The sequence below is a fragment of the Stegodyphus dumicola genome, chromosome 4 (genome assembly GCF_044657685.1).
Source record: "Stegodyphus dumicola isolate Sdum_Otavi_A_Nest chromosome 4, ASM4465768v1".
Classification (NCBI taxonomy): domain Eukaryota; kingdom Metazoa; phylum Arthropoda; class Arachnida; order Araneae; family Eresidae; genus Stegodyphus; species Stegodyphus dumicola.
This window is the reverse complement of record NC_140771.1, coordinates 10,777,898-10,791,420: the sequence shown is the minus strand read 5'-3', so window position 1 is coordinate 10,791,420 and position 13,523 is coordinate 10,777,898. Positions and strand designations below refer to the sequence as shown.

At 31.7% G+C, this 13,523-nt stretch overlaps 2 protein-coding genes across 4 annotated transcripts in view; one reads left to right on the top strand and one right to left on the bottom strand.

The window, feature by feature from the left end:
- Window positions 1-13,523, bottom strand: part of LOC118201854 (retinal-binding protein-like) — a 142,948-nt gene that overhangs the window by 57,146 nt on the left and 72,279 nt on the right. For 2 of the 3 annotated variants that reach the window (XM_085814542.1, XM_085814543.1), the window contains exon 2: window positions 3,416-3,498. In XM_085814542.1, coding sequence (XP_085670668.1) covers window positions 3,416-3,498 — 83 coding nt within the window. Of the gene's footprint in view, window positions 1-3,415; window positions 3,499-3,660; window positions 3,875-13,523 lie in introns of those variants that run through there. The other variant, XM_035374018.2, reaches the window with a different exon arrangement.
- LOC118186940 (SEC14-like protein 2) overlaps window positions 12,932-13,523 on the top strand; it is a 124,284-nt gene continuing 123,692 nt past the window's right edge. Inside the window, exon 1 of the mRNA XM_085814545.1 lies at window positions 12,932-13,048. The gene's annotated coding sequence lies outside the window, so the exon portion shown is untranslated. The remainder of the gene's footprint in view (window positions 13,049-13,523) is intronic.

Here is a 13,523-nt window from a genome sequence, read left to right as displayed (position 1 = left end):
TTTCTCTACAACTTTACTTAAGGTGTTCCAGAGTGTAATGGAATGGTGGAAATTGTGCTTAGACACTCAGGGGGCCACGTTGAATTGTACTAATTTAGTGTTACATTAAGTTGCATTTTCATGTAAATAACTTATATTTCAGAGCCTGCTTAAAGCCTGTTTAAGCAAAAATGTATAGAGGCTTTATAAGTACACTCTATTACAGGGAGACGAACACGATATGAAACAATATGGTTCACTGGGGGGGGGGGGGCTCATTTTGCCAGGAAAGGCCCAGTTTGCGTGATATTACGACTAATATTCAAAAGGTATGACTTAAGCGGTGATATGACTTACGTAACCTTCCTGTACTTGCTATGGCTGAAACATAAGAATAAGCAAAAAACAACATTCATGTATCTAGCAATTTTTTTTGTTAATGCTCACGTACCATACATTTGATGTTGTACATACATACCTGCAGAACTATTTTATTTATTTGTGAAGATAAGTTACTTATGAAAATAAGTTATGACATTAAATTAAAGGAAAATATATGTTAGATGGATTGGACTACAGTAAATTGCTTTTATTGTTATTAGCTAATAAATAAATATAAAACGAATGTATCCAGTTATCAAAACTGATGTAATAGTCTTAAAATATGCATTCCCGTTTGAATTTTACGTGCCTGCATTACTTAACAATTAAATCATATGAAAAAAATTAAAGGACTTTATTATTAATTAAGCCTAAATTCTATGGCCTGAGGAAGAAATTGTTATGCGGATAAATGGATCTCCCGATTTCTGGATTCCGAAAAATCGGATTTCTGTTGTGCATGGTTTAAAAAAATCTACTGCTAGGCACCAAGAATTATTAGATTAGTTAACGAAATTTGTACAGGAAAATGAAATACACAGGCATTTTTATTTTGAGCGCGTTCGTCTCAAGTGTAGTCACATAAAATCCTCTAAATAAAGTTAAACACTCTGAAGTTTGTGCTGCCGTATTTTTCAACTTCATATTTCCGATTATTTTTGTACAATTATTTCATGTTTTTTGATCAAATTCGATTGTAAGATTAAACGAGCTAATGAATTTGAATTAAATGAATGTATAAAATTTTCAGTAAAAAATTAAAATACTGCTTCATTCTTCTTATTATACTAAATTTTGCATGGTAGTTTAACTTAGAGATAAGTGCATTTTAGATGTAAATATGATAAAATATTTTAATTAATAACATATATCAATTTTTTAAAAAATTTTAATTAAAATATAGATCTACGCTTGGAAGAACTTTCTCGTACAGAAGGAAAATGATTTTTAATTAGATTCTTTGATATAATTTCAAACATGGACCTGAAATTAGATCAGATACTAAGAACCCAACAAAAGACATGAGTTGGTATTCAATTCCATTGAGAATGCCAAGGAAGTTCTCTTTGATCGTGAAGATCGTGATATGAACAAAGCTTCAAAATCCTTACAATTTTTGATGAAACGATGGCTAGGTATAGCAAACTTTAGAAAAAACTGTGAAAGTCGAACATAATTCACACATAATTACTTAAATATTACTTACTTTATTATTTTTTAAAGAAGAAGTAGAAAATTAAGCAAAACTTTTATTGCAGTGTTTTATTAACTCCATTGATTTATTATATTTATTATTTAAAATTATGCTGTATTAAAATTTAGGTTTATCACATTCTTAGAATAATCTTTTAATAGCACGTTCATGATAGGAGGATTACATTTGTTAAGACGTTATTTCAGTTACTAGCCTACAGTACTGCTCAAAATTTGCTGGATATCTGAAATGTAACAAATATATTGAGTCAATAAATTATTTGATTTGAAATTTTGCAACAAATGTTGGGTAAAAAGCATGTCGTCATATTAAAAAACGTTCAGCTGGTGTTGCTGACAGCAACTGACATTACCAAGCACAGAATTAAACAATCATAAAATAACAAGGAACCTTAGGAATTAAACAATCATAAAATAACAAGGAACCTTAGGAATTAAACAATCATAAAATAACAAGTCATTCAGTACAAACGCCTCAACCGGTTGAATCTTAAATCCTTTTAAAACTCGGCAGTTTGAGGAATAAAAAGAAATTGTACTTGATACAAATATTTTTTACGAACAAATAGATAGACCTACGATGCCAAATAAAGAAAAAACTGTGCAGAAAAAAATAATTAAAATCTGAAAGGTATCAGATTTAAAATTACGTCCAAAGGGGCGTTTTTTAACGTTGTGTTATCTTTATTTATTAAATATCATGTTCTACGTACTCAAACCATAAAATTCAGATTAACAGCAAAATGGCAAAATAATTTTAAAATGAGCATATCTTCAGAATTTCTGATACAGAGTCTCGCGCTCTGGAGATGAAAATGTTTTTTTTTTTTTTTTTTTTTTTTTTTTCTCCGTACAGTGCTGCCATTGCTCGCATTAGTTTGTTAATCAAAAATTCGTTGAAGTGTTACAAAATATGAAATCGAAAATAAAAGAAATTAAAAATACAAATTAGGGCTTCCACATGCCCATATTCTACGGAAGTTTACGTTGTTCAAATTTTGATGGCTCTAGGTACCGTTGTTTTATCACAGTGCGAGAAACATACATACATTCATGCAGATTCTTGATTATTTAATTACTTTACACAGAGCGATCATATTTGGTGGCAACAATTCGAAAAGTAATTCGCCGTTTATAATTTTCAACGAAAAATGCCACAATGAAATTAATAGCCCTTCTGGGCAAATTCCTTCATTGGCCTAATAAAATAGAGCAAAACAAAAATTTGGGAGGGAAGCCATTCAGATACGTTTCAAGAAAAGAGGAACACAACAATAGCGGTTCAATATGTTAATGATTAATATGCTATATTATTAATTTGTTATATTATCATCGGCGTAAGTATTAAAAAATGAAAGTTAACGGTATTTAACTTTTTGTTTTCCTTTTAAAACTACTGGTTCAGGTCAACTAGTAATAGATAAAGTGGCTCTTTAGAACGTGCCGAAATGCATTTCGAAAATTATTAAGTTAAAAATAGGGTTCTTCTAAATATGTTACTTTGTCATGCAAAAATTGTAATTGTAATTCATTGCAATTGATATTAAATTACCAGCACTTTTTCATGTATGATTTTAATATCTGAATTCTTCCCATAAATTCTCGCATAATTTGCATAAATATTTAGAAAATCTATAGATATAGTAATAAAACTCATGAAGAGATTCTTTGAATGGTTAAGATTTAGGAAGATGTATCCCAAGTAGCACATGACGTAGCAAAGACGTTGCAAACTGGTCCGAGAGGTTGCAAAGTGGTCGTAGTCACGTCTGTGCTACGTCACGTGCTACTTGGGATGATATATAAATACAAAGAAAAAGAGAAACTTTAAACATATCACCTCTACAAGCTTTGCTAACTCTTCTTCCTCAAGTGCTTTAGCTTTTTCGATTTTTGTAGTTGAGTCAGTTACCTTCTTCCTTCCTATAAATAAATAAAAATATTTTATTATTTAAAAAATAAAAAGTAAAAATACTACATTTTATTAGATGTTTCCTAGTTGTTTCAAATAATAATAATAATAATAATAATAATAATAATAATAAAAGCTATAATCAGAAAGTAAAATATTTTAATTATCCATACCTTCATCATCACTCCAGTCACAAAACATGTCAAGATAAAGAGAATTCATAGTTCAATAAAAATTTCCTATTTGTATAATAATATCCTTTAAAATACTGTTCACATCTAAAATTTTGTAAATTAATTGTTGTTTTAGCACGAATAGTGTAAAATTTAATACAGAATGTTTCTTTCACTAAGCAGCACTTATCGTATCAAAGGAGAAAGAGATAAGCTAACAATGCGGAGTTTCAGAAATTATTTTCACTTTTCCTTAACCGCTGAATGACGCATTATTTTTTTATTAAGGCGCTAAGCAGGTTTTCTGTGTATCTCATAAGGAAAAGGAATAACTGACTCTACACATTTCATCATAATTCTGTTTGCTTTAGAATGGAGCGTTATTCTTCTATTCTTGCTCGTATAGACTTTTTTTCTGAAATGTATAGCTGCAGCAGTTAAAATAAAAACCTTCAAAGGAAAGGCTGACGTTGACGTCTGAAAAGGAAAAGTGATTGTATCGTACTTAAGGAGCAATTGAATATTTATTCTTAAACTGATAGCGGCACTTTTTTTTGTATTAAAGTATGCTTTTCTAAGAGCCATAAGAATCAGCAAGTCAACTTACCTGTATATTACCTTTATTCAGTGTCGGTATGAAAAAACGTGATTTGCGGTCTGAAAAGAAATTTTATAAATAATTACTTCTAAAGCAAGTATTTTGCCATTTTATATGGCATTTTAGTTTTGATTAGCTATTCCTATCTGAAACATTTTATGTTCTTGAAGCAAACTGCTGGTGTTTTGAATTTTTTATTAAGGATCAAGTTGGAAATTCCTTGATCAAGGACAAATGTATTAAAAAAGTATACTATAAAGGAAAAGTCTTTAAATAATTTTAGTAACGAGAGATAGAAGTAAAACAAGTAATAACGGTTTTTTTTTTAGAAAGAGATGCTCTAGTGTTTTATTTGTGTTCGAAACTAATTTACTTTTGCCACTTGAGAAGAAGAAAATAGCAACGCGACGAGTTTGACAGATGGCGCTTCAGTACTGAAAATGATGCCCCCCCCTTTCCAGTGATAACGTTATACCTCACAGTAGTCTCTCACACGTGCCAGAAATCTCCCTCTTCGACTAGTTCTTGTATTTCTAGGGTCAGTGTTTTTTGAAGGATCATTGTTATTAATAAGTGATTGTGAGATTGTGGAGTTATCGGCTTCACATGTCTGAAGATTTGTTGTTACTTAATCTTTGAATTTGAAACATGGTTTGAGTCTATCTATGGATATTCTTTTAACTTTACCTGAAACTACCCCAGCGAAAAATTTCCCAAAAGGTTAATATGGTCAAAGACAGGTTGGTTGAAAAAAAGTTGAAATTATTTTATTAAAAGTAAATACATGCGAACCATTTGCTAAATCTTTGGTTTTCTTCTATGGGGGTTGTTGGAGTTGGTTTTGGATTTTGTACTTGGATTTGCAATTTTCGAATAAAATCTAAATACATGGCAGTTGGGGATTTATTGAAAAATTCTTCAGGCAAACAGATTGAAGTGCCGTTGACAGATGAGCGTTCAGTGGAAGAACAACTCATATCTGTTTTAATGGCGGACCAAATGCCAAGAAAAATTAAGGGTAGAATATCAGGTCCAAGAATTTGAGTTTGAAGTTGGGATTTCAGGCTGTTTATCAAAGTTCGATGCTGGCGTTCAATTAAAACGTTAGACTGAGGATGATAATCTGTGAGGGGGTTAGCTTTGAAGCCTAGGTATTTGCTCGAAGACTGGAAGAATTCGCTTTCAAACTCTCAATCTTTGTCGGATGTTATCTTCTGTGATATTTCAAATCTGGAAGTCCGAGTTGCGACGAGGGCATTTGCGATGTAATCTGCAGTTTGGTTTCTAAAGGAACAGCTTTGGTGCACTAAGTGGATCTATCAGTGATAGTAAGCAGACACCTAGCTGCCAAAGGGCCAACAGTGTTTATATTAAGGTGTTTAAAACGTTGAAAGTTTGAAATAAGCAGCTGGATCATGGGTATGTTTGTGAAACTTTGGCTCATTGGCATGCTAAGCATGCTCTAGTTCACATTTTACAGTCTTTGCTTATGCCAGCTAAATGAATGATTTTTGTCACCAGCTTCATTGTTTCACGAATTCTGAGATGGAATATGTTATGTTTGCTAAAACATACACTTCCGCGAAATTCTGTAGGAATGTATGGCAGTTAAAATTAATAGAGTAAATTTTAAGAGTAAATTTTCTTATTGCTATCCGGGATAGAAATATGTGCTATTTTGAAACTGGAGTCTGATTTAAGAATCTTGATGTTTTCATTCTCCTAGCAATCTGCAGTAACTGTAAAATCAATTGGAGTAGCGATGGTTTAATTTCTCAACAATGTGTCTGTTCCGCTCCAAAAAGGTACTGTAAGTCTGTAGTGAATTCAGAAACAGTTCAACTGCCGGACTTGTCTTGGAAAGGCTGTGATAGTTTTATGATCAGTGAAGATACTAAATGACCGTTCTTCCAGAATGTACTCAAAATGCTTTACTGCTAGATAGAATGCAAGAAATTCTCTATCATAAACACTGTATTTTCTCTGCGTTGATGATAGGGATCGAGAGAAAAAGCCTAGTGGTTGTTTTTCACAATTATATAATTGATGGATTACATCTTCCACGGCGGAATCAGATGCATCTTTTATTAGACTGATCCGAGGCATCTGATTAGGGTAAGACAACTTTAAGACACAATAACAAGCCGAATAAATACTAATTCAGAAGTCAAACTACAAAAATCAGCGTTATATTTACAAAATTTTCACAGGACTAGTTTCGATGGTTTTACCGAACCACCATCCTCAGCTGCAAAACCGCAAATGAACAAGATAGGAAATAATGATTAGATAAGATAAGAAAGCCTGGACAAGAATAAGTTTTCACCAACAGATAGCGCCACTTGCTTATTCTTGTCCAGGCTTTCTTTTCTTATCTAATCATTATTTCCTATTTTGTTCATTTGCGGTTTTGCAGCTGAGGATGGTGGTTCGGTAAAACCATCGAAACTAGTCCTGTGAAAATTTTGTAAATATAACGCTGATTTTTGTTGTTTGACTTCTGAATTAGTAAGATAACTTTGCTGAGTTTCACAATACGCTTTTGATATTAATAACAGCGTTCTGTATACTTTTCATAGAGATGATCCAAATGAAAGTTTTTTTTTCTGTTTTTCTTTGCTCCTTTAAGCAAGATTCTCAACGGTTGTTGCAATTTTGCGCAGTTTAATATAAAGCTATGGTAAATATTCAGCAGTTTCAAAAGTCTGTGCAAGCTTTTAAAAGATCCTCGTTTAGGATACTGTTTACTTGTATCATCTTTTGAAGGGAACGGCTGCATTTCTTCCGTTGATATTTCATGACCTAAAAATTTAACTTTGTTCAGGCGAAATTTATATATTGCAGAGCATTATTGAGCCCTCTGTTTACTGATTCAAGATGTATTTTATCTGTTTATGTGTCTGGAGAAGCAACGAGAATGTCATCGAGATAACAGAACACAAAGTTTAGTCCTCAGATTGTTTGTACAGTCCATTAGGAAAGATAGCTGGTAACGGTCTTGTACGGTGCTTGCATTTTAAGCCCACAATAACTACCGCAAGGCCTTCAGTCATAGTATTTTTACTTTAAAGTGAGATGTAATGGACTTTAACAGCTGCTTTTGGATGGTCTGCGGAGACCTTCTTGCAGCATATTATCGAATTCTTTTTCCACAGCAATCAGTTTTTCATGAGAAAGTCTTCTGACTTCAGAGAATAGAATATGGGCTTTTCTTCGGTTAACATGAAATGCTGCATATCATTTTCTTAATTTTATCTTTTTTATGGTCGGTTTATGTAAGTTGGGAAATTTATTTAGAATGGTTCTATATTGGTTTTGAAAAACGTTAGCAGTGTATTTAGGAGTGGCGCCATTGTTACGTAAAGTATCTTTTGTCGTCAATGAGGTGGTACCATCGATTAATTTTCTATTTGTACTGTCGAATAATAAGCTAATATGTGAAAAAGAGTCTATTCCAGCAATAGGTGTCAATCATAAAAGGTAAATTGAAAGATCTGCATAGTACCAAATAAAGTTCCAACAACTTTTTACCATATGCTTTGATTACTGTACCATTGTTACAAACAGCTTAAACATAGTTCTTTCTTGGTGGTGAGATAATTGATATTTCTGTTCTAGCGTCAATTAAAAAATGGGCTGTTAATGCGATGTCACGAATACATAGACTACTCAGTTCGACCCCCTTGACTTTCGATCGTCATTGAAAGCCGGGGATTCAGTTTTCTTGTACACAAATCGGATATTTGCGAAACCGTGTGCCCTTGTAAGTTCTGACACCAAAGCGTTGGTGAAAATAACAGTTTGTTATATTTTAACCAATATTCTTGGATTCGATTCGTATCTTCGTCTTTGTGGACTGGAATCTCTACATCTACTGATTTCTGCTATCCGCAGTGTTAAGTTTGATATCTGTTTTTGTAAATCTTAGGCAATTTTGTTATCAGATGGTGCAGAAACGATGCTCAAGCTTGTTAAGAACTCTGGTTTAGGATATTGGCTAATTATACCAACATTCGAAGTAAGAGGTTCAATTCCTTCCTTTCGTAACCTAAATATTCAACTTTGTTCAGAACAAATTTACACTTTGAAATGCTTATACACAGTCCGTAGTTAAGGAGCCTTCTTCTAATTTAAGAAGTTTTTTGCACGTTTCTGTGTCTGGAGAAGCAATGAGAATGTCATCGAGATAGCCGAACAGAAAGTTTAGGCCGCTCAGCACGGTGCTGATAAACCTTTGGAAGGTTTGTGCAGCTTTACATAGACCAAATGTCATATAAGGAAATTCAAAAAGTCTTAAAGGTGTTATGATGGTGGTCTTCGAAATATCACCTACGCCAACAGGGTTTTGTTGGTAAGCAATTTCATGGTTTGAAAAATCGTTGACCTAATGGGATTTGAAATTTAATTCCCATATCTTGTCTTTAGTCGACAGTTTGGACAAATCACCGTTGTTTACAGAAAAAATGCTCTGCTTGTTAAGGGGCAATCGCTGCATCCACAAGGTTTTCAAAAATTCATTCGGCACCTGCTCCGTCGCTAAGTTTCGCATTTCGCAGAGAAGTTGGGATGGTTTCCTGTCACCCATTTCCAATTCAGTCAGAAGTTCCTGAGATTTGTGTGATACAGAATCGGCAAACATGTTGAAATTTTTCGCGAATAAATCTCTTTTTAATGGCCCGATATTTGCGGTCGTCTGGCGGTTTGTCGAGGATCGTCAGCGACTTGTGACAATGTTCCTGCTATCGCAATGTTCTGCGATAATGTCTCTGATCGAACTGACCAAATAATCGTATTTTGTTCGATCAGCCGTAATTCGAGCATTGCGGTGCACTTCGGTCTCAAGAAACCATATTTTGGGGTCCGGTTTATAAAAAGAAGAAATTTTTAGCCTTACCCTGACAGCTGTGATCTCTCTGATGATGTTTCAGCTTTCCGGTTTGTAGATATTTAATCGCAATCACCCAATCACGAACGCGGTCACCAACTGAAGATTCGTTAAGGGCAAATGTATTAAATACTATATTATAAAGAAGTACATTCTTCTTTAAAAGAAATCTGAAAGATTTCTCATTTTGAATTACATCCAAAGGGCCGTTTTTTTAACATTTTGTGTGTTACTCTTATTTATTAACTATCAAGTTCTTCGCATCATAAAACTTTGTTCAACAGCAATATCGCAAAATAATTTTAAAATGAGCATATCTTTAGAATTTTCGATACAGAATCTTGCGCGCTGGAGATAAAAATGTTTTTTTTTTTTTTTTTTTTCTCCGTACCGTGTTACTATTGCTCGCATTGAAATCGTCGAGCTCGTTAATCAAAAATTCGTTGAAGCGTTACAAAATATGAAATAGATAATAAAACAAATTTCAAATTCAAATTAGGGCATCCACATGCCCGTATTCTATGGGAGATTACGTTATTCAAAATTTGATGAGTGTAGGTACCATTGTTTCATTACAATGCGAGAAACATACATACATTCATGCAAATTCTTCATTATTTAATTTCTTTAAATATAATACAGGGCTATAATATTTTGTGGCAACAATTTGGAAAGTGAAACAATGCTTATCGTGAATCGACACAAAATACCAAAATGAAATTAATAGTCCTTCTGGGCAAATTGCCCCTTTGGACTAATAAATTTATTAATGAGAGAGCAGGAGTAAAACAAATGATAACGATTTTTTTAAAGAAAATAAACTCTGATGTTTTATTTTTATTCGAAGAACTTTTGCTACTAAAGAAAATTGCTTTAGTAGCAAAAGCCTTTTTGCTACTAAAGCAATTTTCTTTTGTAGAAGATACTAAAGCTTTTACTTTGGCTACTAAAGAAAATTGCAGTGCGAAGAGTTTAGATTCAGTATTGCAAATGATGTTGCCAAAAAGAAAGTTGCTAATATCATCAGCCTGCTGAACCAATTTCTTAAACCCTTCGCTAAGCGTGAGCGTCATGTATGATTTACCGAATGTATCACACACTCTGATGTCGTAAGTAAAATACCCTGATGAAATGTTGAAATGTAAAAATTTCTTTTCAAAACATACAATTTTACTGTATTTTCTATTAAATTTCGCCAAATTTGCATGTGTTTTCTGACAACTGTACATCATTTATAACTGACAAAAAATGGTTGTTATAGTCCTACGAAGTAACAGGACTGTACAGTAATCTATTCTTCATTGCTTATTAAAATTAAAGGTATTTATGAGTAAAGTTATCTATAATAATTTTAAATATATAAATCAGAGAAAAATATAAACAGAAGAAAAGTGTATATGAATATCACATGCACATTTTGAACACACAAGAAAATTTATAAATGGATAACTAGTACATTTTAATAACATATAATGTATTTGTTTAAGTTTAAAAAATAATTAATACTTTATTAGAGGTTATTTATTGAAACAAGGTAAACAAAATGGTATTTAAAATGAAAAGATTGTACGTTGAAATTTTTTATTTAAGTTTTTCGGGCTTCAAAATCTCTAATCGTTTTACAACACCCATATTTTCTATAAACAAATTTATTGTTACACTTCGCTGTCGTGATAATTATTACTCTTACACGACATATGTAAAGATACATTTCAATGCACTCGTTTGAAGTATCGCATGTTACGTACGGGTATTAATATATTATTTTTATTAATCTAAAATTTTAAAGCATCTCTAAAATTATAAGATCATTTTAATGAGCAACGAGCTGTGCATGAATACATGGTTCATTTTCGCAAGAAAGCTAGACAAGCCAAAGGTTAAATAATTAAAATACAATTTTATTCCGTTTATTCTTTTGAACAGGAAGTCATTTACAAAAATCTTTTTATGAATTAGAAACAGAAGTTTTAACTTAATTCTGAGATACCATATTCTAAGAGCATTTCGAAGAAACTTTAATTCAGAAAATAATTTTCGGATTTTATTTTTAGCTTCACTTTTCCCATTTTTCTACGATCAGATGATAATATTAAATGAAACTATAAATGACAGCAAAGCAAGGATGCACATTTTCATTCTCTACAATAGCGATTACTTCATCGAAAACATTGAGGTCATGTTGCAGTAACAAGGCTACATATTAACCAGGCAACACAAACGATTTTTATTGCTCTTTTTAACCATGAACTAGAAGTTTATTTTTGACTTTCTTTTTTAGCAGTCGCCTTTTGGTAATATGTGCCAGTTAGAAATGTTATTTTCTAATTTTAAAGTTGAGTGTAGCATATTAAGCAATACATTCAAGATTTCGGTTTAAAGTTCTAAATTATTAGCAAATAAATGTATTTTATTTGAAACTAAAGATCTGATATTTGAGTCACTACAATGTACTTTCCTGTTTGAAGATAAATTTAGCAGTCAGTTAATAAAAGAAAGTTAAGACCAATACATATAGTAAGCATGTAAATAATAAATACTACTATTTTATATAAAATAATGTCATGAAAATGTTTCTTTATGCTTTTAAGGCACTGAATCTAGATATGCTACATATACACACGTTTTTACCTCCTTGTACGAAGTAAAGAAAGTATTGTAATCGCTAAAAACTTCTATCATATTTCAACGCAAATATCCATTTTGACCACTCTTGAATCCATTTGAACGATGTTTTTGCCTGACATCTGTACGTATGGACAGAATAAAGGCTCTTTCATAAAACAGATTGTAAAGTGGATTTAAATGGAGTCAGAAGAAATTTTTTCCAGACGTCTGTACGTACGTATGTATGTATAACTCAAAAACGAGTAGCCTCAGAACTTTGAAATTCTGTATATGGGACTGCTAATAACATATATTTGTGCATCTTTCTTTTTGGCTGTAATCGGTGCTTTGCATACATAATATGAGCACCGAAATAATATGAAAGTTTTTATTAATATTAATGATACTTAAAATACTATAATACCATTTAAAAGAGAAGAATAAAAGAACATATCTCCTGGATTGAGAAGTATAAAAAATATTGCCTAATTGTCTAATTAATTATCAATCTGTCGATTTATCATACCCATATAAAAATTTATTTTTGCCAAAAGATCTTCTCACGACAAAGCTCTGTTATTGGTAAGAAGAGAATCGTAAATTTATTCGTAATATGGATTGAAAGATTTATTAATTAGTGAATTTCGAACCCACGAACTTTCATGAAATATTCATGAACTGAAAATGAACAAAACATCTAAATGAATATTTCCTCAGCATGAACAAAATCTACAGCCAATGATAATACTGAACATTCTACGTTAATAATTATGAATGAAACAAAATATAAAGATCAAAATGAAGCAGTTCTCTATGATTATAAGGCTATTTCTGAATTTAATTAAATTAAATAATTGAATTAATAATAATAAACTAAAAATTAGTACCATATGTTGTTTCAGATGATAATTTTAAGTAACAAAAGGTATTTAAAAAAAGTTTCTGTTTACAGAATACTTCGTAACTTTTAAGAATAATGAAAAAAACCCTTTTGCAAAAGAAAAACCTATAGAATTCTACAAACTTGCTTGTATTTCAAAAATATACGGTAAATAAACGAATTTACGTCACGTTTACGTCAGTGTGGTTATAACGAAGGTTATTATATATAGCAAGCTGAACGCTGCGAATGACCGCAACGTACATTCTTCTCCCTTTTTTTTTACTCGTAAGCTTGCAATCCGGTCTTCTCAGACCGGATGACCTTCGGATTTCCTTTTCATTATAATTTTTATTTCTATTTATTCGAAGATTAGCTCCAGATATTCTTCTTACCTTGATCATCTTCATCGAAGAGAGTAAGTACTCACTTAGTCTCAGCTAAACTTGAAATTAATTATTTTATTATGTGTTAAGTGAATCTGTGTATGCATTTAAAAAAATTATTATGCATTGGTTGCTTCTAAATTTAACATTTCCTTATTAACTATGAAGTTATACCTAGTTAAATTATTTATTTCAAGATTAGAAAATTTTGGGATTATTTACATCTGGAAGATATTAATGGAATTAAATCTGGAATTTATGTGGAATTAGAACTGAAAAAAATGATTTTTGGAGTTCAAATACATGTGCAAAAATCAACTGTGTATAGTAAATCAATTTAAGGATGACATTTAATTTGAGCAAAACTTGAAAAAAAATCATAGTCTGGGCTGTGGCGACGTACTTAGCTGTTATTTTTTTCGACAATGATTTTCAATTTTAATTGTTCACATGTTTTTTTACAAATATACCGGAAAACCAATGTATTCCATGCTTTCTTGTAGGTAT